At 50.9% G+C, this 1366-nt stretch overlaps 1 protein-coding gene across 1 annotated transcript in view; it reads right to left on the reverse strand.

The window, feature by feature from the left end:
* Nucleotides 1-585: 585 nt before the first annotated feature.
* Nucleotides 586-1366, reverse strand: part of RASL11A (RAS like family 11 member A) — a 1425-nt gene continuing 644 nt past the window's right edge. The window contains exons 2-3 of the mRNA XM_035902561.1: nucleotides 1263-1342; nucleotides 586-1038 (exon numbers count right to left, since the gene is read on the reverse strand). Of these exons, the coding sequence (XP_035758454.1) occupies nucleotides 586-1038; nucleotides 1263-1342 (533 nt within the window). The remainder of the gene's footprint in view (nucleotides 1039-1262; nucleotides 1343-1366) is intronic.

Below are 1366 nucleotides of genomic sequence, written 5' to 3' on the forward strand. Positions count from 1 at the left end.
GCTCAAAAGATTAATTCTGCGGGATACATCTCTAAAGCACGTCAGAAATCGGAACTCATTGCTAACAGCTTATCATCATTCAGGGCAATTACAGGTGCAAGCAAAACAGTAGTCATTGAAGGAGGAAAGCGATCCTATTAGAATTCTCACAGACAATTTTGTATTTTCATGTTTAATAGAGCTTCCCCCCCCCCCCCCCCCCCCGCGCCCCCACCACCACATCTCCCATTTGTTAAGGGCAGGTGAGTGTTACATCATCATCATCACTTCCATTTTACAAACAGGAAACTGAGGCTCAAAAAAAGTCATTTGAGCACTGTAAAACAGAAATGGAATCAAAACCTCCTGGCAAAAATCCCCTTCTCCAACCACCTCCATGCTAGTTGCTAGGCAGCTTTTTTTTTTTTTTTTTTGGTAAAAAAAACCCTAACCCAATCAGTCAAACAAGAGAGAACGGCAAGGAAATCGCAAGCTTTGACATACTTACTTCCATACTGCTGGCATTAGTATAAAAATAAAGATTTTTATTGACTAGTTTACAAAAACAAAGTCTGTTGAATCACGCGGGATGTCATCGGGGGGGGGTTATTTGACTTTGGAAGATAAAGCCTGTTTGAAACGTCTCTTTAGATCTTGCATGTTGGGAGATTTGGGGCGAGGGATAATGGACAACCGCCGCCTGTCCATGCTGCCGGCATGCTGTAGTTTGCTGACCTCCTTGCAAAGATACTGGAAAACATCACAGACGCCTTGGGACTCGTCGCTTGTGGAGATTTCCAAGAACAGGCTGCCCAGTTCATTTGCCAGCTGTAGTCCCTCTTTCGCCTGTACTTGCCTGGCATGGAGGAGGTCCGCTTTGTTCCCCACGATAATGACAGGAGTCCGGGCATCCGGGTGGACCTTGCGTATGTGCTGGTAGAGAGGTCGGACCGACTGGTAGCTGCTGTAGTCTGTGATGGAGTAGACCAGGAGGAAGCCCTCTGCCCACTTCACACACCTGGACAGGGAGTCCAGCACCTGCACGCAGTCCTCCTGCACCTGGAGCACGACAGACAGCACAAACGCGGCATCGGGTCGTGAACGTGCAAAGCCCGTGTCGTAAGTACAAAGCCCGTGTCACGCATCGCGCTGTTAGACAGGTCCCAGGGGAAGCCTGAGCTCTGCCTTAGGAGACTAAGCCTGGCCTTGCAGGGAAGCTGGGGCTCAAAAGCCGAGCCTTTGGGTGGCAGAGAAGACCCGATCGATCCGAAGCGCCGCCGTACCTGGATGCACCCCGGCGTGTCTTGGATCTGCACGGCAACGGGGTCCCCCTCCAGACGGACCAGCCTGGAGTAGAGGTTTCCTGGGGAGCAGAGAGCCCGTCAGG

The sequence above is a fragment of the Egretta garzetta genome, unplaced genomic scaffold, assembly GCF_000687185.1.
Source record: "Egretta garzetta isolate BGI_Z169 unplaced genomic scaffold, ASM68718v1 scaffold279, whole genome shotgun sequence".
Taxonomy (NCBI): Eukaryota; Metazoa; Chordata; class Aves; order Pelecaniformes; family Ardeidae; genus Egretta; species Egretta garzetta.